The 22,746-nt window shown below is 37.2% G+C and overlaps 1 protein-coding gene across 1 annotated transcript in view; it reads left to right on the forward strand.

The window, feature by feature from the left end:
• Window positions 1–22,746, forward strand: part of INTS7 (integrator complex subunit 7) — a 59,412-nt gene that overhangs the window by 2,084 nt on the left and 34,582 nt on the right. Inside the window, exons 2-7 of the mRNA XM_019738098.3 lie at window positions 3,805–3,934; window positions 4,751–4,897; window positions 7,064–7,201; window positions 11,479–11,525; window positions 13,479–13,678; window positions 14,155–14,277. Coding sequence (XP_019593657.1) covers window positions 3,805–3,934; window positions 4,751–4,897; window positions 7,064–7,201; window positions 11,479–11,525; window positions 13,479–13,678; window positions 14,155–14,277 — 785 coding nt within the window. The remainder of the gene's footprint in view (window positions 1–3,804; window positions 3,935–4,750; window positions 4,898–7,063; window positions 7,202–11,478; window positions 11,526–13,478; window positions 13,679–14,154; window positions 14,278–22,746) is intronic.

The following is a 22,746-nucleotide window of genomic DNA, read 5'->3' on the forward strand; positions in this document are numbered from 1 at the left end:
AGGCTGGGCCCACCGGACGCGCGACCTGCCGTCCGCCTTTCTGCCAACCGACCGACCGACGACTCTCCTCCACTCTCCTCGACTCTGTTCCTCCACTCTCTTCGCTCTCCTCGGCTCCTCGGCAGTCCTCGGCAGTCCTCGGCTCTCCTCCGTAGCCGCAGCAGTTATACCAGCGGCCAATCGGCTAACCAGCCACAGCCGACGGCCAATCAGCCACAGCCGAGCCAGCACCCTTCCATGTGAGGCCGAGAGCCTGTAAACTACTCTCTGGGGCTCTGTCCCCACAAAGAGTCTCAGTCTCAGAAAGATAATTTGAACAAGACAAGAACAAAACTTCTTTTTCACTCACCATGCTGTACCTTTTAAAGTTGTTAAGAAATTAGATAACAGAAATAGCCAGTTCATTAGAAGATAGTTTAGAGTTTCAAGTATTGAGCCATCTCATCCTTTACCTGTTCCAAAGGTCATAGTGTCAGAAGGCTACAAGTTCCCCTACTAAAGAGAGAGCCCTCTGCAGCTAAGTGTATACCACGTGACCAATTCCATGCCTTAACTGATTGATTCAGAAGTGGACATATGACCCACAGTGAGCCAATCAAATTCTTTCTCAGACCAAATTTAGTCTGACAGTGTTGAGAAGTGAACCTATAAGATCATGTAGGATTGAGGCTTAGGTCAGACTCTTAACAACTCAGTGCCACAGAAAAACCAGCGTTAGGATGGACCTGGTTGGTGATCCCTTGACAGGCCATGAACTGACCCAAAAACCCAAGGCCCTTCTCCAGTTCTTATTGAAATCCATGGACTCGTTTTCATGTATGGCTAAAAGCTACTGTCTTATAACTTACAAAGTGAGTTCTTAAATATTCCTAAAAGTTGGTGTTCATAAAATAAAATTAATTTGTTTATGATTACAAATCAGTATGCCATGTACATGCTGCACACTGTGGCATACATGCCATTATATATGGTATTTACAGACAATTTCTGAAATTTGGGGTAAGGATGTTTTTTTATTAATGCATCATCAGTTGAGTTGACTATCATTTCAGTTGTTTCTATTCCTGCTTTTAAATGTAATTTATTGAGGCTTTGCCATTATCAATTTATTAAGCTATAAGTTGTTAGGTTACTTTATAATGTGTGGTGCATGCTTGTGTTTGTATCCACCCCCTCCTCCTCGCTTTTAGTGAATAGACTTTAAGATGTATATGTGTTACGATTCCGCTTTGAATAATTTTCACCACTTAGGTAAAGCAATGTATATAACAGAGTTCTCTAAAATGTGCTTGTTTGGTGGTGTGAATTACCAGTGTTTGTAAGTGGATATTGCTCACATGGATGATAGCATTTTAGCATCTTGTGAGCACTCTTCCTATGCTTGAGGAATGTTCCACGTCATGAGCCCTGTCTCACCAAAATAGAAGCAAAAACTCACTAGTTTCCCTTGCTAAAGCGCTGGATGTGAACTTATGCCCTGCCAATCAGACGAGCCTCCTCCAGGCTCTGTGATTTAACTTCAGAGATGCAAGAAGGCCAGTTTGATGAGTACTCGCAGTTCCTTGGGCTGGCAGCAGTGGTGGCTATAGTGTCCCTAGTGTATGGTACAGGCAGCAATGGCTACATTCCTAGATGACAGCAGAGCTCCTTGTAGCATCTAGTGTTTCCTAGCAACAACAGTTTTCCCCCATCTAGTCAGTTTGGCAGTGTGGTATTTAGTGTTATTAGAAGTTTACCCTTGAAACTGTTACTAGTCTTTTAATAAATTCATTTCCTGCCACATCAGCCAGAGTTAGGTTCTGTTGCTTGCAGCTAAGAACTCTGACTGATATATACCTGGAAATGTGTGCTACTTTGGAAGCTTGATTCAGGTACATCACAAACCCCAAGTTTACCATAATTTATGTTATTCTTCAGTTTCCTGGAATTTGTCATCCCTCAGAATTACACCACTCTGAAATCACGAATTCAGATGTCCCATTCCTTAATCTTAACCTGTCCTAGTTGCTTGCTAGGTGAGCATTTTAGCATAATGGTAAGGGCCGTAGCATAATGGTAGGGGCCATACGTTCCGGAGCCAGATTCCCAGAATTTGAACCCCATCTCTGCCATTTGTTAGCTGTTGTTTCTTAGGCAAGTTGCTTAACTGCTCTTTGCGTGTATCTTCATTTTTAAAATAGGGATAATACTTCCTAACTTTTGTGATTATAAAGTCAGGCTTTAATACATGTAAAGTAGAGTGTTGGGCACATTATAAGGACTTAATATGCATCATCATTATCATCATTTTGATTAATGCTATTTTGACCATTCTTTATTTTCATTCACACCCCGGTATATTTATCTCTCTACTTTCCCCTACTTAGCAGTTCCTTCCTGTCTTTACTTCTGTATCCAGTTTACATTTCATGGTTCCTCAATTTATTAACTTCATTTACTTTCTTACCAGTACTTGAAATTCTCATCCAAGGTTCTATTCTAGTCACATGTGCCCAAAGGCAGCCAGAAATTGCTGGAGAAAGTCATAAACAGGGTATGTGGCTATTATCAGAAATTATATCAAACTCAAAATAACCTTTAACACAGACCGGCAATACTAGAGCATTTCTTTGGTCAAGACTCTCCTACCTTCAGTGACATTTCAGATCTTTCAAGTTTTCAGAAAAGCCAGAAATCCTGAGTTTTATGTGCAATCTCATTTTTAAAACTTGGCAATGAATTCAAAGTCTTTAAAGACGCGTCTATCAGCTAACGTCGTTCTGAGGACCAGATTCAGCAGCCTGCTCGTTTTCTTACCCCAGTGTAATCAGTACAGGCAGGCCAGTCAAATAAGACCCAATGACAGAGCATAGTCATCGAGTACTTGTGCCTGCTTTCTCCGTGCAGCTGAACAGAAGCCTGGCCCCGCCCCAGAGCTTTGGGAAGTGTGGAGTGGGACCCTAGGATGGGTATTTTTGAAAAGTTTCACAGATGTTTGTGATGCAGAACCAGGGCTGAAAACCAGTACCCTCGAAAAATGTTCTGCACATTTTAAGTGCTAAATAAGTTTAGAATAATGAGTTTTATTGCTGTGGAGTGAATTTTGAATGAATAAGCAATTTACAGACAACGTATGTCTACCCACATGTTTTAGCTGAGTTAAGCACTGTTTACCTTCAGGCACCGTTTGGTGAGAGAAGAAAAGTAAAATGTAGAAACAGCGATCACATCCCTCTTCCTTCATCTCTGGTCTTAGAGTTGCAGTCTTATCATCGTTGATCTTAGGATCAGGGCATTCTTCCCCAGGTTGGTTGTAACTAGCAATAGAAATAAAGAGAAGAACCCCTCTTAGACCAAGATCTGATTGTGCCGAGTGCCTTTTTTCAGAAGCTTGGCTTATCCTTGAGTCAAAATAGGCCTAGAGCAAGCAAGGTGGGTACCATCCTACTCTACATTAGAAAATAAGCAAAAAATTTACTACTTAGCTTATTTACCCTGTTGGCCTTGTTAGAGGCACGTGGGTCTACTTTATCTTAAAGAAATAAGATTTGGCAACATTAGGGAGATCAAAACATTTCTCTGGCCATATCCAGAATTATTTTTGGTACATTTTAAATCAGCATAATTTAAACAAATCAATGTGGTCTGTGCTTCTGTTTTTCAAGGAAGGTAAAACAGATCTTGCTTTGTGGGTGACGCCTTCTACATGGACTGCTTCCTCCTTTGCCTTTTTCATCCCAACCAAGGTTAATTCATTACAAACAGAACTTGACTGCTGTGGCCACAAATGTGTAAGCTGTTCTCCCTTTTTGATGTTTTTCACAGGTCTAAGATCTGGCAAACTTGGGGAACAGTGTGAAGCAGTTGTTCGCTTTCCCAGGCTCTTTCAGAAGTATCCATTCCCTATTCTCATCAACTCTGCATTCCTAAAGTTGGCTGATGTTTTCAGAGTTGGGTAAGTCTTTCTAAAGCCTCAGTGTCCTGAAGCACTGTGTTCGCATCTTTGTTTTATATTGTGGTCTTTATTCTTTTTGCCTTTTAGGACTTCCACTTGGTTGGTTACCATTTTGGTGGACACGCATGGTAGTGTGTAATACTTTTTGGTGGGAGGTTTAATGACAGTTTAAGCAAAAATGAAGTATATAAATTAGAGAGTACTTATTTGGATAACAGGATAAATCAATTTAAGACAACCTTAATATATTCCTGTATATTTTGCAAATATCTGTGGTTTTGTACTGATTGTTTTGAGAAGATTCTGATTTAATAGCTTGTTTTATAACTTGAGATTACATGTTACTACTAAGTGCCTGAAACATGCAAGCACTGAATAAAATATCCATTTCTTTTTTCTTCTTCCTTCTAGTCCCTCTCCCCCTTCTTTCTGTCATTCTCTGTGCACTCATGTGTTTATCCACGCACCATATCAGACTTGAAGGAAAAAAGATGTTGTAAAATTAGCTTGAGAGAGGAGGAAGACCATGTGACCTCCTGGCCTCGATTATGAGCCGATGAGGTTTAGTTCTGTCCTGGGCCTTCTCCTTGTGTCACTGCCGTTTCGGTGTCTTGCAGCAGGATTGCAGCAGCATTGCAGGATTTAACTGCTTGTGCTTAGTACCCACCTAAAAAGTCCTACAGCCTTTAACTCTTGTGACGAGACAGATAATAATAAATGCTGAAGAGCATTTGCCTGTTGCTACAGTTTAATATTGTTAGTGTGCTATTACTTTGCTAAAGTGGTCTAATTTATTTTATCTCTGGTTTTTGGTAGAAACAATTTCCTGAGGCTCTGTGTTCTTAAAGTTACTCAACAAAGTGAGAAGCATCTGGAGAAGATTCTAAATGTGGATGAATTTGTGAAGAGAATTTTCTCTGTGATTCATAGTAATGATCCCGTAGCAAGAGCCATCACACTCAGGTAATACTGCATTGCTTTGCTGATTCACCACAACGTTGTTTGAGTTGTATTTATGTAGCCAAAAAGGCGATATGTTTACTTTTTTCATTTTGAGTATTTTTGTTCTTCCAAATAAGAAGACTCAGTACAAAAATATGGTAGCCATCCCAACCTGTAAATACTTCTCAGTTATCTATGATGTTGTTTTGGTTATAAATTGTTGCCTAACTTGTGTTTGAAACATTCTGTAGGTAGGTGTTCTGATCAAATAACTAGACTCTGAATGTAGCTTAGCTCATTTTGAACTTCCTGACCTTGTTCTTACTGTTTCATGTTAGTTTTCTGTATTTGTCTTTAGTATGTACTCATTTTTTAATGCCATAATTTGTATTTGAACTCCTTGAAGAATGCCAGATATAACCACAGTAGTTTCTTTAGCCTTTTTTTTCTTTTTTGGCATTTAAAATTTTTGTTAGAATTTCAGTTTGTAAGCCTGATGTTCAGCTTGAGCCATGTTCTCCTTTAGCTCTGCTGTCTATGAAATCACTTGTATAATTTTGGGATTTTCGAAATGCACTTTTCTAAATTATAGGGCTCATTTCTGACTTGCCCTTCCCAGACAATGCTGTTTTTAACCACAAAGTCTAGTAGTATGTCACTTCTTCCCTAAGTTTCCAAATTTTTCACATCAGGAACTGGTTCTTTCCTCTTGTTCAGAATTAAGTGCTTTTGTGATTCATAGTTTAAAGATATTTTGTTTTTTTACCTGTTACTTTAGACTTATAAATTAAAACAACAAATGGAAGAAGCAGCTGGGAGATACTCATTGCATTTGGAAATGTAGTGCTCTGAGTTACTTATAATATTACCAGGAATCTTTTTAGAAAGTAGTGACCAATGGGATTATGCTGTTTTGCCATTTTATGTTCCATAGTAATAAACTGTTAATCAAGGTATGTCCATATTGCCTAGTCTAATCTTGTATAAAATACAGTGGTACCTCGGTTTTCTGATGTAATCCGTTTCAGAAGACCGTTCGAGTTCTGAAACATTAAAAAACCGAGGTACTACTGTATTAGAGAAATATACATTTGATATTTATTTTGAAAACTAACTTATCTTAAGTGATTTCAAACTTTCTTTTCAAATTGAAATTCAATTACATATTTAGTCCATTTTAATACCTTGTTTATCAGAACTCTACTAGTATCTAATCGATTATATCTCTATAGGATAATTAGGCGATGCTATGTCAAGTTGGAAGGGAACTTTGGACATTGACTTAGAGAAAGGTTGTCATTATAGGAACTCTGTTTTGTTTATTGAAATGTTTTACAGCCTTGTAAAATCCATGCCTTTCTGTTGAAAAGGTTTTTCAAGCTTTACTTTCTATAGTTTATATTACAAATAGTAGATGATGTTCCTTTTCCAAATTTGTAATTTTATTATAAAACGGATTGTGGTTTTTCAAATTCCACCTTCCTCGGCCTCACAGATTCTGATATGAGTTCCAGGGAGCATCCTCTGCATCTGTTCTTTTGATGTTGAGGATGGGTTTGAGAATCATGCTGCCAATATTTATTAATATGGGAAAAAAGAACTGGGAAGTCTTCCTTTTTTGTGGATCTACTTAATACCAAAAATGTTAGACTCTTAATGCTTTGCTAATATGGATATTTTTATGGAACATTGGAAAATTAATTTTGATGTTTTAATAAATCAAAAGTTTCTTTTCGGGGTGGCTGGTTAGTTCAGTTGGCTAAAGTGCGGTGCTCTTAGCAAGGTTGCTGGTTCGATCCCCGCATGAGCCACTGTGAGCTGCACCCTCCCTCCACAACTAGATTGAAACAACTACTTGACTTGGAGCTGATGGGTCCTGGAAAAACACAACTAAAAAAAAAAAGTTTCTTTTCTGGGTTCTGTTTGGTACCTGGAATGTACTTCAAGATTATTTTGTAAAATTTTGCTTGTGTTAGATAATCCATGTTAATTTTTCTGACATATTGAAGTATGGAAAAGTGGTTAAAATTTCATCATTGCTTGTTTCCTTAAGTTGATGCTTTTATTAACTTGAGATTCTAGAATTACCTATAAACTTAGGTTTGGTAATCCAGTCTTGTCTTGCTTCTTTTCCTGACCTTGAGTTTATTGTGTTTTCATTCTTCTTGGGTTTCTCTATTCCTGTAGGATGTTAGGAAGTTTGGCGTCTATAATTCCTGAGAGGAAGAATGCTCATCATAGTATTCGTCAGAGTCTGGATTCGCACGATAACGTAGAAGTTGAAGCTGCTGTTTTTGCTGCTGCAAATTTCTCTGCACAGTCAAAGTAAGCAGAAGCCTTTCAGGCACTTGACTTCCTAAGAAGAGGTTTTGAAGGAATAACTCAGCAGTACATAAACACTGAGGGATACAGAAACATGTAAATAGCAAGGTGTGTTTTCCAAGGGCGTTTACGTCATATTGGGGAAGCAAAACTTAAATACATAGAACAGCATAGTTAAGTACAAAATGTTGGCATTAATTATAAATGAAGTAAAAGTTTCTAGAAGGACAGGATCAGCATAGATTAGTGAAGTTGGGGAAAGCTTCATTGGGGTGCAGAAGACTTGTTTGCTGAGGAGCTTCCCGAGGCATACACAGCCCTAATACTAAATTGCTGCTTTCTTATTGTCTTCTCAGAGTAAGCTGTTTGGCGTTAGAGCTGTGCACAGTTTGACAAAGACAGTAACTTGAGTTGAACGAATTTTAACCTATTTGGGCGGTCAAGTTCTACACTGTCATCTTACAGAACATTTAGGGGTCTTTTTTAGATGAAGTGTTGACCATTGTTTTATTACTACTGTGTTTGACTTGCTTGTTTATCCTCTGTAAAACAAATGTATTATCCCCTTTAGTGATTCATATCAAAAGTAGCATTGTTTTCTGGAGGGCATTATGGTGATATGTATTTTGCCTTAAACATCCCTTTGACCTAGAAAATCCATTGAGAACTAATCCTAAGGAATCAGAATGTGTACTGATATTTATTTGCAAGGATGCTAGGTATCCCGTTACAATAAAAGAAATTAGTAGCAACCTAAATTCCAACCAGTGTTCTTAGATAAATATGATCATAGAATAGAATAGTATATCAGCTTTTAAGAAATATATTTTAGAAACATATTGGAACCAGGTTACATATAGCTTATGTGACATTACAGATTTATTAAAAATACAAAAGTATATATGGAATAGAAAAAAGACTAGAAGGATATATATCAAAACATTATCTCTGGGTGGTAAGATCATATCTAATATTTATTTTTATTTATTATTAATTTCTCTATATCCTGCCATGAGCAAGTTTGGTTTTATAATCAGGTGAATAATAAATGTTATTTTATTTAATAAAAAATAGCATTTCCATTAAGATACTGTGCTAAATTTGGATAAGACTTGAAATAACCAACTTTCTTCAGCTTTTAAGTCTGTGCATATTTTTTTTAGCTGCTCTTACCAAACTTTCAGAATTCTAGGATTACTCATTGGAAAAGAAGAGTAGAGAATAGAAAGCATATAATTTTTAATTTACTGCTGAAAATTGGTAGATGTGGCAGTGATTGAAGAGGAGAAATATCTGAGTAAATACAGTTCCTGTTTGTGCTTTTGAAAATTGGCAATTTTTTTATTATTGAGAGTCAATAATTGAGAGAACTTTTTTTTTTAAATTTATTGGGGTGACAATTGTTAGTGAAATTACATAGATTTCAGGTGTACAATTCTGTATTACATCATCTATAAATCCCATTGTGTATTCACCACCCAGAGTCAGTTCTCCTTCCATCACCATATATGAGAGAACTTTTTAAAAATTACTTTTTTGGATAGGAGTTATATGTACTGAATACCTCTGATTACCATTGCCAAGGTGTCATACTTTATAATTTGTTGGATTAAATATGTACTTCCAGTTGAAACTGGAGGCCAAACAAACGAGCCCAGGGCTCGTGCTGCCTGCGCCGCTCAGCCAGTAGACACAGGAGTTGGGTCATAGAATAAGCATTTATTATCAGGGCACCAGTGGTCTGAGAAGGCAGCGGGTTAACAACTCCAAAAACTGCCTTCACATTCTCAGACCAGCCTGGGATATTTAAGGGAAAATCTGGGCATTCCTCCAGAGGCTACCAGAGGTTTGCATGGAGCCTCCCCTCTGGCGATGTGTCTCTCCAACTGGTCACCCACTCAGGAGCAGTGGTGACTGGAAAGAATGTTAGGCCATAAAGATTATAATCGGCAAGAGGGGGCAGAGAGAGGGGGTGACAGCATTGTGACTAGTAAGCAAGCATAAGTTTCAGGATAATTATCTAAAGCAGGGAACTGGGACAGGGGACATCCTAAGCTCAGGAACTGGGACAAGGGACATTCCAAGCTCAATCCATAGGGAGGGGTTTGATCAATTGTTAAGCTCTAGGACAAGGAGAGATGAGGCCTCTTTTGCGGGGGCCCCAGCCGGGCCCTGCTTCACAGTGACTCCAAAAATAATTTAGTTTCTAAATGAAAAATTTGTAATTTAGTGATTAGATTTTATTTATGAGAATCATTTTGGTTCAAATTTTCTCCTCTGTTATTATCAGAAGCTAAGTTTGTCAGCTATGGAATTTACGATCTGTCTTGGAAAATGATTAAGACTAAGTAACAGAGAAACAGCAAGAGTCTTTATTTTTAGAATTGGTCAATAAACGTTTAAATTAACAGTTTATATAGAAACACTTGTTAACATCCCAGGTTTCAGTACGATATACTTGTTATTTGTGATACTGAAAAATACCAAATCAGTGCAATAGGAAGCATGAAGGACCTATCTAAATGTATCAGAGTGTAAAATTAATGAAATAATGTGTTTTTGGGATTAGAGTTTACCTCTTCCGCCAGAGAAGGATGACCTAAGATTATATCTCAAGCAGCACTGATGGATTTTTGTCTTAGCGTCTATTTATTAATTTTGGATCTTAAACAAATTAGAGTAACTAACCAAAAGACGTTAAGAATTTAATTCTATTCTCCCCTCGTCTACTACCATAACCATATGTAACTTGTTTTTTAAAAGATTAAGATTTTACATTTTTAAAGAGCTAATCCTAGGTCACAAAGCAGGAAGGAGTTGCATGCAAGCCCAGATACCTTCAGGGACCAGGCAAGTGTTGTCAGTGAGAGAAGTGTCCTCTAGCGGTGACTGTGGTGAAACTGGGTTGAGAAAATGAGTCTCTTAGTTTCTTTTTTAAGCCAACAATTCACTCATATTAAGTATATGAGTATATATGAGTATAATATATATATGAGTATAATACTCATATTAAGTATTAAGTATATGAGTGAATTATATTCTCATATTAAGTATACAAAAAAATACTGTGCAAATAAACTTTATTTTAGAATAAATATTGTTAAATTCTAAAAGAAAAGCAATTGTAGGTAAAATTTTACACAAATCCTTCAATATTTTATTGCAAAGCACAATAATAAAGTGTGCTTGTTTCTGCATAAGCACAAGGGAACGTCAGGATTTCAGAATAATGCTTATTGGATGATAATGAGATCTCAGAGATTATAACATGTAGTTAAAAAGAGTAGGAGCACAGTAGAAGAACCGAGAACAAACTCAGTTAATCTCAAAGCATATTTACAAACTAAACCTACTACCTTAGAAAATTCTAGAAAACACAAGCGTACATAATCATACATTCCATTAGCTGTGAAGAGATGATGTCATCTATCATTAGCTTCTGGAAAGCACTGTTCACTTGTGAGAGAATGAAATTGAAAATGGCAAGTAATATTTTAATGGCAGGAAATATTTTATTTAGACATCCATTAAACTGCAGAGGGAAGTACTTCATGTCTTGTGTATCATTTATCATGGCTAAACGACCCAAGTTTAATGATACTGTCTATGTCATATTTCCTTACGTGTTACATTTTATCCCAAATATTCATGTTATTAGTACTTCTGCAACATTCAGTGATATTTCTATTGCAGTAGAATCAAAAGCAGCACCTTGAAAAATACTTTACGTATATGTAATGTTAAAAAAAAACAAACATGGCTAACTTTACATAGTTTGGCTTTTATGGTAAGATTCTATCCCTCTTTCCTACTATATTTCTATTACTTTTTACTCTGTTCTTCTAAAATTCAGAATATTGGAAATTTATTGCTTATATATTTAGTTTGTGTGCTAAAAGCTTTTCTTAATTGAAAGTATATCCTTAAAACATCATAGACTGGGACAGTGACCTTGAGTCTTCCAGACAGTGTCACTCAGTGATGCAAATTGCAACAAAGCATCTTTCATAAATGGAGCACTTTTCCTTGAATATCAAGTGAGAACAGTGCTTCTTGGTTATATGAGTAGTTTTGATTTCAGTTGTATTTGCTGGTTGGAGTTTTGGTTTCAGTTGCATTTCTTACCCCACCACCAGCACCTGACCTTTGAAATATTACTTACAATTTGGAGTATATATTGGCGTTTCTTCTGTACTGATTGTGTTGTGTTTAAGTCCTTAGAAAACTTAAGCAGACTTAATGTTTTGGTTTTAAAGTTTTATTGTTCTCTGTTTCCAAAGGGATTTTGCTGTAGGAATATGTAACAAAATCAGTGAAATGATTCAAGGTATGTATGCTTTTAGTATTATGAAGTGACTTAATGTGAGTTATGTTAATAATAGCTGCTAACATTCATTAAGTACTTAACTATGTGCCACACACTATTTATTTATTCATTCAAATCGTTATTTATTAAGCATCTGCTAAATGCCAGAACTGTTCTAGGTGCTTAGGATACAGTAGTTGAACAAAACAAAGTCCTTGCCCTCTTGTAACCTACATTCTAGTGGTGGAAGGAGGAGGGGTGGCTGTAGACAAAAATATGACATATCAGGTGCTGTGGAGAAAAAGGGAGTGAGAAGGATAGCGAGTCCTTAGAGTAGATGGCAGGGTATTATATATGCTGATCAAGGAAAGCCTCCAGTGAAGTGATGTTTGAATGAGAAATGCAGCTATTCAGCGGAAGAACATTCTGATGAGGGAGAGTGGTGCCATTAGGATCTCTGGGATCCTCTCGTCACTCTAATGTCCCTCCAGTGTCTTCAGTTGCAACTAAAATCCGAATTCCTTGCCATAGCCGACAAAGGCCAAGTTTTCTAATATCATCTTCCATACTGTGCTTCACATGTATTAACCCCATTTAAAAGGGAACTGTGGTACCGCAGCATTGCACAGCTCTAGAGAACACCATGTCCTTTGTATTTTTCTAGAGGGCGTTCTTTGAATTGTGCAATTGAGCAGACTTGATATGTAATACTATTATGTCTGTTTTACAGAAAAGGAAATAAAATGACTTAATTGAAGACCAAGATACAATGGTTGAATTTTGTCCTGTTCCCCTTTATTCCCTTGTCTTTTTTTGCCACCTTCAGAAAAGGGCCCTCCTGCAGAAAAGGCTCTCATTAGAAGGAAGCTTCATTCATTCATTGAGTAGGATTTTATTGAATCCCTGCTGTATCAGGCAATATCTCAGCAGGAAACATGTCACACTTGGGTTAAGATAATCCAGTGAGTGTTTAATGAAGGAGCCATTTGCAAACATATGTGCAGGGTAAGCTACAGGGGGTAATGTCTTGCCTTCCCTTCAGGTTGCAGGGGAGGGAAGGGTTACCAGAAACCTGGAGTCATGTCAAGAGGGTCACTTTGATAAACTGGCCTTCAGTGAACATGATGTGACCCTGCAGAGAGAGAACCAGGGAATAAATACTCTGACCTCATTCTTTTCCTTCCCATCTCCGGGGGCTCTCTGCTTTGGCCAAACCCAAATAGAGGCCAAACAGCCAGGGCATTTGTTGATATAAGCCACCGTTGAATGTTGAAATGGTATCGTATATTCACACCAACAGTTATTTTGCAATGGGAAAACCAGTGATCTGCAGAGTATAAATTAGCTTTTGGTGTATATGGTACATTATAAGTGACAGGTTTTTGTTGTCTGTCACCACAAAGCTATACTGTAGAAGAAAAGGTGTTTCTGTTTAGCTCCAATGTTGGCTGGAAAAGATACATTGGAGTTAGTCCTCGTGGAGTCCAGCTGTGTATGCAGAGCAGCAAGGCTTTGCTACATGAGGTTCAGAAAACTTCAGAACCATTCCATGCAGTCTGTTCACATCTTGAGCTTGGCTTAGTGTTGAAGGAACTCATTAAAATTGTAAATATAATCAAATTAAAGCCACTGAGCATGTGTGTACACGTGTGTATATGTACATATCTTTTTAGTATGCAATGAGAAGAAATAGGCAGCAAAATGACTTTGCTCTCTGCTATGCCTTTTAAAGGCATTTTCTGCTATCGTGTAGTTGTATAGTCCTGAAAAACTAATGTTAAGATAAATACTTTGGGAAAAAAGCTATTGAACTGATTGATTAGCTCTCATAATGATTATCTTGAATGTTATCAACGTAATACTACTACACTCTTTGTTTTTAAATGGTGGTTTTGCTAATGAATCAGACCTTTAAAGTGTGAAAGGTCACCAAGCATGACAATCAGAAGCTGTAAGACGTCTTTGTGCTCGCAGGCCTGACCACGCCAGTGGACTTGAAGCTGAAGCTGATCCCCATCCTGCAGCACATGCACCATGATGCCATCCTGGCTTCCAGCGCGCGCCAGCTCTTGCAGCAGCTCGTTACCGCCTATCCTTCCACCAAGATGGTGATTGTTTCTTTGCACACTTTCACTCTGCTGGCAGCTTCATCTTTGGTGGATACACCTAAGCAGGTGATTTCGGTTTTCTTTAAACTGCCTTTTCTTCACCTAACTAGCATATTAAGTACATGATAACTAATAACCCCTAAGTTTTGATAATATTAAGATTCCTTTTTCGAATAAACACCTGTTAAGTTCTTTTTGCTTGTTTTTCCCTTCTCTATATTCACAGTAGTGACTCTTGGGACCCCTGGAGGAGATGAGGTGAAGGTTGGGGTACATGGCAGAGCGTGGAGTTGGAAGTAAAGAAAAGCAAGAATTGAGTGTTAAAGGCCAGGTCCTGTGCCAGTACCTTACAAGTTAAATGATAGTGTCATTTTACATACAAAGAGAAAGGGGCCTAAACATGGGCACATAGATGATAAATGACAGGGCTGCGATTTGAAACAAATCCTGTCTCAAATCTAAAGTTTCACTGAACTACACAGCATCCCTAATGGTAATTCCAGTGACAATATTTTTCACAGAGTGATTGATTTTCTTTATAGATTCAGCTTCTCTTGCAGTATTTGAAGAATGACCCCAGGAAAGCAGTAAAGAGACTTGCTATTCAAGATCTGAAATTACTTGCCAATAAAACACCACACACTTGGAGTAGAGAAAACATTCAGGTATGCAGAACTTTGAACATTAATAATTTATATAGAAAAGTAATAGCATTGTAATAAATTGTTTTGCTTTACATTTTTATATTATCTTTGTCATCTTCTAGGTGTTTGAATATGAAAAATGTCTAAGAGCATTTGTTGAGATTTGTGGTAGAAGTTATTTTATAAGTAGAGTAAATACATAAGACTTGTATAATTTAATGTTTAGGTTGTTTTAATGAATTAAACTTGCCTCTCAATTTCTTGTTAATTTTCCTGTAAGCAGCACTAAGGTTAATTGAAAAGCCCAGTTAAATTGTTTATTTTATTCCTGCGTCCTTTAGGCAGTCATTTTAGGGAGAACAATTTTGGTACTGCTATGATTTATTAGGGGGAAGGTGCTGGTTGGGTAAGTCAGTAAAGTATATTTCTCCTCTTCACAGACAGCAAAAAACATTCTTCGGTTTTCTTTTGTAAATAAAAAAGCAGGTCTCAGTCTCTAGGCTTTTAACATAATATCTATTATAGCATTACTTAGACTAAATTAATATCTTGTATTTAATTTTTCTCAAAATAGACCCCTATTGTTTACCCATTACTAATAACAGATGAATCATTTCCTAAAAAATGCTGTTTGAAGTGAAAAGGAAGATTGATAGAATTCTACTTTTATTTTCATGGATTTTATTATCTCTTGGTATTCTGGTTACAGTGTAACAAAAACCTTTGAATTTCAGGTTATGAAAACTAATCTGCTATGTTTGTTTGTTTGCAATGTTCTAAACATGTGTCAAGATACTATGACTTGATAGTCACAAATATCCAAAGAGATAGGATGGTTGTTAGTATTTGCATTTAGTACATGAGGAAACTAGGGTTCAGAGAGACTTAATATGCTTCAGAGAGTTTGAGAGGGCTTAATTAAGAATTTAATTAAGAGAGCTTCTGTCCTCTAGTGCTTTTGCTACTAAACAATAGTGTCTTTCCAAGAAGATAATGTGCCCAGGCACTTTAGGGAACTTGTGCATTGAACCAAATCCTGTGAGAGCATTTCATTGTATTCATCGAGAAGCAAGAGCAATACCTTCTAGTTGTGAAATAGGTCACACACTCAGAAAAGTATATTAAGTGTCTATTTAATAGTTAAATAATAATTCTAAGTGGAAACCCATGTAGCCACCACCCAGCTAGAAATAAAACGTTGTGGGATCATAGAACCCGGCCCCTTTCTCTTGCATCGTCTTCCTTCATCAGAACCTTAACAACCACCTAAAGGAAACCACTACTTTGCCTGTTGTGATCATTTCTTTGCTCCTCATAGTTGTACCATCTATGTGTGTCTCTCTCCAAAATGCTCTTTTGTTTTTGCTTCTTTTGCTTAACATTATACTGATAGGACTCATCCATATGGTTGCATCTTTTACCCCTTTAATTGCTATGTAGTAGTCCCATCATGTGGATGGACCACTGTTGATTTGTTCTTGATGGGTAATTTCCAACATGGGGCTCTTACAAACAATGCTGCTGTGAACATTCTTCTGTTTGTCTCCTGGAGCACATGTGCAAGAGTTTCTTTCGCGTGTATACCTAGATGTGAAATTACTGACTTACAGAATATGAGTATCTTTAGCTTTACCAGATGATGTCAACGGTTTTCCCAAGTGACTGAACCAGTTTGCATTCCTAATAGCAGTGTCCGAGAGTGCCTGTTGATCCACATCCTTGTAACAGATAGAATCATTTTTACCATTTACAAGTTGGGTTTTAATCTGTAATTACTAAAGAATTTGAGTATCTTTTTAATATGTTTATTGACCATTTGAATTTCCTTTTTTGTGCAGTGGCCATTCAAGTCTCTTGCCTGTTTTTCTGTTGAGTTGCAGTCCTTCTTTGTATATTCTGGATCCTTGCACTATATTGGTCTTTGGCAATTCTATATAAATTATAGAAACAGCTGATCAAGCTCTACCTTTTTAAAAAGTTGATAATTTAATTGGGATTACATTGAATAGAAAAATCAATTTGTAAGAAATTGGTATCTTTACAATGTTAAGTCTTCCAATGCATGAACATGTTATATCTTTACATTTATTTAGGTCTCTTTAAAGTATTTTTATCTTACTCTTTTTTGTTTGATATTAATATAGCTACTTTAGCTTTCTCCTGGATGTATTTGTGTGGTAGATTGCTTGTCTTTTTATTTACAACTTTTATGTGTCTTCATGTTCCAGATAATGTCTTATAAACAGTGTTTAATTGGATTATTTTTAATCCAGCCTGATAGTCTTTGTCATTTTACAATGGAGTGTTTGGTTCATTTACATTTACTATGATACATTATGTATCAGGATTTAAAGTTCATCTTATTTTGTGTTTTTTATGTCTCCCCTGTTCTTTTCCCTTCTTGGACGCATTCTGGGTTGTTTTTAATACCTTACCATTTATTTTTCCTTTGAATAGTTGGGAAGGTTTTTGTTTGTTTGTTTGTTTTTTTAATTAAAGTTTATTGGGGTGACAATTGTTAGTAAAGTTACATAGATTTCAGGTGTACAATTCTGTAATACATCATCTATAAATCCCATTGTGTGTTCACCACCCAGAGTCAGTTCTCCTTCCATCACCATGTATTTGTTCCCCTTTACCCTCATCTACTACCCCCTTCCCCCCTTACTCTCTGGTAACCACTAAACTGTTGTCTGTGTCTATGAGTTTTTGTTTCTCATTTGTTTGTCTTGTTCGTTAGTTGTTTTTGGTTCATATACCACATATCAGTGAAATCATATGGTTCTCTACTTTTTTTGTCTGATTGATTTCACTTAGCATTATAATCTCAAGATTCATCCAAGTTGTCACAAATGGTCCTATTTCATCTTTTCTTACCACCGAATAGTATTCCATTGTGTATATATACCACAACTTCTTTATCCATTCATCTATCGAAGGACATTTTGGTTGTTTCCATGTCTTGGCCACCGTAAATAAAGCTGCAATGAACATTGGAGCACATGTGTCTTTATGGATAAATGTTTTCAGATTTTTTTGGTAGATACCCAGGAGAGGGATTGCTGGGTCATAACGATAATTCTGTTCATAATTTTTTGAGGAACCTCCACACTGCCGGGAATTTTATAGTCTTTTCATATTCTTTTAGATGTTATCCTAGAAGTTACAGCATGCATAGTTATTTTTATCAAAATCTAAAATTAATTTCGGCTACAGAGACCTTAACATACTTTAACTTCATTTACATCCCTCTAAACTTTTATGTATTGTTGTCATGTATCTTAATTCTATCTTTTCTCATCATACAATTTGTTATTGTCTTATAAGTTCACTGTTCATTTGGACCTTCCACTGTTTCTGCACTTCTTGCATCTCAGGTTTCCTCTCTGGGATACTTTTCCTTCTGCCTTTGCAAAGTCTTCTTTTTTTCTTTTTTTTTTTTTTTAGATTTTATTGGAGAAGGGGAACAGGACTTTTTTATTGGGGAACACTATGTACTTCCAGGACTTTTTTTCCAAGTCAAGTTGTTGTCCTTTCAATCTTAGTTGTGGAGGGTGCCGTTCAACTTCAAGTTGTTGTCCTTTCAGTCTTAGTTGTGGAGGGCGCAGCTCAGCTCCAGGTCCAGTTGCCATTGCTAGTTGCAGGGGGCACAGCCCACTATCTCTTGTGGGAGTCGAACTGGCAACCTTGTGGTTGAGAGGATGCGCTCCAACCAACTGAGCCATCTGGGAGCTCAGCGGCAGCTCAGCTCAAGGTGCCGTGTTCAATTTTAGTTGCAGGGGCGCAGCCCACCATCCCTTGAAGGACTCGAGGAATTGAACTGGCAACCTTGTGGCAACCTTGTGGTTGAGAGCCCACTGGCCCATGCGGGAATCGAACCGGCAGCCTTCAGGGTTAGGGGCATGGAGCTCTAACCGCCCGAGCCACCGGGCCGGCCCTGCAAAGTCTTTCAGTGAGGGTGTGTGTTGGTAAACTTTCCCAATATTTGCTTGTCTGAGAATACCTTCATTTTACCCTCAATCTTGAAAGGTAATTTCTCTGGGGATAGAATTCAGCAGTTTTGGGAAATTATCATACGTAATTGTTTCAAATACTGCCAGTCTCCCTTGCCTTTCTTTCTGGATCTCCAGTTAAACGTGTATTAGCTCTTCTCCATTAATCCCCATGTTCATTATCTTCTTATATACCATCTCTTTATTTCTTTGTGTTATATTCTGGATAATTTCTCCTGATACATGTTCCAAAATTATCTCTCCAGCTTATCTATAATCTTTTTAGATCTGTCTCTGCCATCAATTTCTACTGGTCCTCTAGTTTACCCTTTTTCCTTGTATACTTGGTTGTTTTTTACCTTGAGCTACTCGTTTTCCTTGGAGAAGTGTGGGAATTCTTTAAGGCCCGGAATAAAAGTGCGTATCTCTAGAGAACATCTGCGTTTGCTTCTGTTAGGTTGAGAGGTCGTTAGTGATGCATGACTAGTGAGTGTGAAGATGGAGCGTACAACTTCAAATAGGGTTGTCAGGGAAGCCCTCCCTAAGAAGTAGACACTGAGCAAGGACCTAAAGGAGGGAACACCAACTTCTGGGAGAGAACACCAAGAAAGATCCTGAGGTGAGAGCATGCATGAGTGTGAGGTCAGTGTGACCGTAGATGAGGATGAGATGCTATTAGCTAGATGGATGGTTGGGAGAGCAGATCATGTAGGGCCTTTGAGTCCCTGTAAGGATTTTAGCTTTTACTCTGCATGACATGGATTGCCATTGGAAATTTTTGAGCAGACAACATTATCTTTTTTTTTCAGTTGAAATATATTTGACATATAACATTGTGTCAATTTAAGGTATAAAACATGCTAGCTTGATACATTTATGTATTGTAATATGATTGCCATTGTAGCGATAATTAGGACCTCTCTCATATTATGTAACTATAATTTCTTTTTAGTGGTTGAAATAATTAAGTTGTGGTCCCTTAGTAAGTTGATTATAATACATTATTGTTATCTTTATTCACTATACCATGCATTAAACTTATTTACTACTCCTTGCGAGATTGTACCGTTAAATAACATCTGTCCTATCACCACAGTTCCCCTTCCCCCAAGTCAGACAGAGAAAGATAATTACTGTGCGATAACGCTTATATGTGGAATCTGAAAAGGCCAAACTCATAAAAACACAGAGTAAAATGGTGGTTACCAGGGGACAGGTGATGGGGGGCAGAGAACATGATCCAACTTGAGTTTTAAAAGACTCTGACTTAGCCTATATTGAGAGTGGATTCTAGGAGCATGAGGGCAGAAGCAGGATGACCATTTAAGAGGTAATTGTAAATGATTGCTGTTTACAGGGATGCAGTGGGGGGTGGCAGTGAGAAGTAATAATCGATATATTTTAAAGGCAAAGCTGATGGATTTACTAGCAGATTATATGTAGATTATAAGAGAGAAAAAGGATGACTAAGGTTTTTGGCTTCAGTAAATTCACTTCAAAGGGTTAGACTCTGGGAGGCTTATTTCTTGAAGGGAAGATCAGGAAGGAGTTTAGTTCTGAGAATATATTAAAGTTTATGTGTCAGACATCCAAGTGGAGATGTCAAGGACATCTGAGTCGAGTTTAGTGAACAGATCTGGCTGAAGTTATAAATACGGGAGCCATCAGGAGCCATCAGTTTATCAGAAGTATTATCAGAAGGCGGGTAGGGAAAAATTGATTCATTTGAAATGTGGGGCTGGAGGAGAGCTCTTTGGATAAGCTGGACAATCAGCAAGTGTGTGGGTTCTAGAGCAAATGAAACGTAACCATCGCTGGACGCAAAAGTGGCAAAACTGAAGTCATCCTACTTTGAGCACATCATGAGAAGACAGTAATGCTGGGAAAATAGAAGGCAGCAGGACAGGAGGAAGACCAAGTGGATTGACTATAAAAGACGCCATAGGCTCGAGTCTCCAGGGCTGAGCAGGGCTGTGAGGACAGGACACCGTGGATGTCACTCATTCATGGGATTGGCAGGAGGTGGATCCAACTCAGTGGCACGTAAAGGACACATCAGTTTGATGGTATTTAAAGCCGTGAGACTGGGTGAATCGCCTAGGGAGAGAGTATATGTAGAAGATATTTAGGGAATGAAATGAGAAAGAGCCAGCAAAGGAGCCTGAAAATAAGCAGCCAGTGAGGAGGAGATAAGCTAGGATAGTAGTTTTATAGGAAGAAGGCTCTGATTAGCCATGTGAGATACTACACTGTATTCTCCAAGGTGAGGACTGATAATTCACTTTTGCATTTAACAGTATGAAGTCACTGATGAACTTCATGAGAGCAATGTACTGATGTATTGTGGGTAAAAGATTGATTAGAATGGATTCTAGAGAAAAACAGGAGAGATACTAGAAACTAAATATCGACAGTGTTCTTAAAGGAATTCTCTAAAGGGAGCAGAGAACTGAGATGGTACTGCTAAAGGGTATGTCTGGTGTGCTGTTAGTTTTTCTCATGGGAGGAGTATGGCACTTTCTATGTTGATGGGAATGACGTGGTGGAGGGGGGAGTTGAGAGAGCAGTATCCTTGAGTAGGTGAGATTGGAGGGGATCCAGTGTACAGGTTCTGTCTGGTTCACATAGGGACAGGAAGGAAGATACTACCATGTAGGCACTAATGTAGGTAGGTGGGCAGACGTACTGTAAGAGCTTGTAGAAACTCTCTTGTGATTGTTTTTATTATTTTAGTTAATTGGGAAACATGGTCATAATGTGTGGGTGAGATGGAGGATGCAAGGCCAGGAGTTCGAAGAAACAGAAATGCAGATAAATGAGGGAAATAGAGACTTGCCAGATAGTTGAGTGGAGCCGTGTGTGCATGCGTGCACAAGCACACACATATACACACACACGTATACATGTATACGTATATATGTATGTACAGAGGGTGCCAAAAATACACATTTTAGGAAAGAAAAAAACTATTAAAATTCTAATACTCAGTATATACCGATAACAAAAGATGAGTAGAAGTCACGTTTGACTTCTGCAATTACAGGAGGTGCTCAAAATGGTTACCATTAGCATAATTTTAATACTGTTTTTTCCTTTCTTAAAACGTGTATACATTTTTTTGGCACCCTCTAGATACATATAATTTTTTAAAGAGTAGCTCTAACAACTTTATTAAAGGTAGGATTGTCCTACAGCTTTCCTTTTTGTGTGCTTCGACAGATCGTAGGGTTATGTAGGCATTATGCTGTCTTACTAAAATGAATTGTGATCTTTCTCATTCTATGCCCAGAAATGGTTAAGAGCTATGACATAGAAATTTTCTATCTCCAGAAGGTATAGCTTAAAAAGTGCCGTAAATCCATCTGAACCTAGAGCTTTTTCCAGAGATAGTGTTTTGAGAACATTTCCAATTATTTACATGGTTAAATGCCCTATCAAAAGTTGCTTACTTAATTATTAAGTAAACATTGCTTATTTTTAATTGAAAATATGTATTTTTTAATATTTGTCTCGCCCACAAAGAATGTTTTCCCACTATGCCTGAAACCTAAGCATATTGATTTTTATTAAATGGATGTGATCGATAATCATTTTTTAAAACCTAGATACATTTTTGAAAATAATTGAAATAGAGCAGGGGAAAGTGGTTCTAATGATTTAACCTTTACAAGGTAATAGTTTATTGATTTCAAATTTGAATTTTATTCTCAATTACCAAGACTAATTATTATTCTTTTAAGCCTTCTTCTCTCCCTCGTTTCTTTCTTCCTTCTTTCCTTCCTTCTTTCCTCTCAGCCAATCTTGTCACTGTTGATTGATGTTTAGTTTTGGTATTTAAAATACAAATTGTGTCCATTCTATTGTTACTTTTACTGGTGTGTTGGTAGGTATTATAATTTCCGCATGGAATCAGATACTACAGGTTAAAGGAAATGCTTCCATTCTGAATGTTTTAAAAATCTGAAGGAAGGAAGAAAGTGCCCAAGTACAGTGTATTATTACTAAGCCTAGTCAAAAGCAGAATTAATTTCTTGGGAACGAAAATATTTCTTCATGTGTTTATATTTTTCTTTGAACTTTTTTTATACCTTGCTAAGGTAAATATCCATTTTAGCTGGTGTTAATTTGTATTAATAGTTTACACTGTTCTGATGTTATAGTGTTATTGGAAGAGGATATTTGATTTATGCAACTTCTCTGTTACAAAGCAAAAGACTGTTTGTTCTAGATTGTCTCAAAGACATAATTTTATTTTTGGCATTCTCTCCTGAGAGTTTTGATTTGTACTTTACTTGACATTAGGAGGGATGGCAAATTAAGCCTGAGACTTAGCCTTTTTTTATAATTTTTTTTTTTTTGCCTTTTTTGTTGTTGTTGTTGCAGCTAGTACAATGGAGACAGAAAATTTAGACGTGTTATGTCTTTGACAAAGTACTTTTAAACATAGCATTTTACTTTACTTTAAAGATTATAAACTTTGTGCTATACTTTTCTGGAG

The sequence above is a fragment of the Rhinolophus sinicus genome, chromosome 11, assembly GCF_057876585.1.
Source record: "Rhinolophus sinicus isolate RSI-liver-muscle chromosome 11, RSI-T2T, whole genome shotgun sequence".
Classification (NCBI taxonomy): Eukaryota; Metazoa; Chordata; class Mammalia; order Chiroptera; family Rhinolophidae; genus Rhinolophus; species Rhinolophus sinicus.